The following is a 716-nucleotide window of genomic DNA, read 5'->3' on the forward strand; positions in this document are numbered from 1 at the left end:
CCACGAGCCTCTCTCCTCGAGGTACAATTCCGAGTCAATAATCGCATAACCTTCCATTTCCTTCAATTAAATGGACGTCTATTTAATCCTTCGCGTTGTGGGTTTCGTGGCGGATCGAGGCGGGTTTTAGAGCATCGTAAGAAAGGAGAATAAGTAAGAGAATGGGAGGGAAAGAGAGAGAAAGGAATAATAATGACTCAGCGTTGATGGGAGAGACATACGTGTTAAAAAAAAAAAAAAAATTTATATTGTACCTTCAAATCACGTTCTCCCTCGCTCTACAGCCTAAAAGCCTCTCCTTTCTGACAAGGAGCAACCTCCTCCACCGGGAGAAAGCACGGAGCGGGGCAGAAAAGGCGGAGAACCCCCCGCAGGAGGAGGAAAAAGGGGGGAAAAAGGCCAAAAAGCCTATTTCTCTCCGTCGCGTCGTCCGCCATTAGCGACCCACGTCACAGCTGATCCCTCGCCGAGAGGAGAAAAAAAAACAACAAACATTTAAAACCCTTTTTCTCCGCTTTCCTCTCCTCTTCGCGGGTCGAAGGGCGGCTCGAAATCACCGCCGGGAGTTGGGCTTTCGCTCCCGCGGCCGCAAAACGGATGAAAACTTACTCATTGGAGAATATTTTGGTGTTTTCTCCTCGCGGCTTCAGCACGGGGCTCACAGTCAGCCTCACAAGGAATGCCGGAGGACGTGTGAGCGTCGCGATGCGTGCGGC

General features: G+C 50.6%; 1 protein-coding gene across 1 annotated transcript in view; it reads right to left on the reverse strand.

Moving 5' to 3' along the window:
- Positions 1-716, reverse strand: part of LOC119594720 (RNA-binding protein 39-like) — a gene marked incomplete in the record, with an annotated part of 10,596 nt that extends 9,880 nt beyond the window's left edge. The window contains 1 exon segment of the mRNA XM_037943780.1: positions 610-716. Within this exon segment, the coding sequence (XP_037799708.1) occupies positions 610-613 (4 nt within the window).

The sequence above is a fragment of the Penaeus monodon genome, chromosome 34, assembly GCF_015228065.2.
Source record: "Penaeus monodon isolate SGIC_2016 chromosome 34, NSTDA_Pmon_1, whole genome shotgun sequence".
NCBI classification, from domain to species: domain Eukaryota; kingdom Metazoa; phylum Arthropoda; class Malacostraca; order Decapoda; family Penaeidae; genus Penaeus; species Penaeus monodon.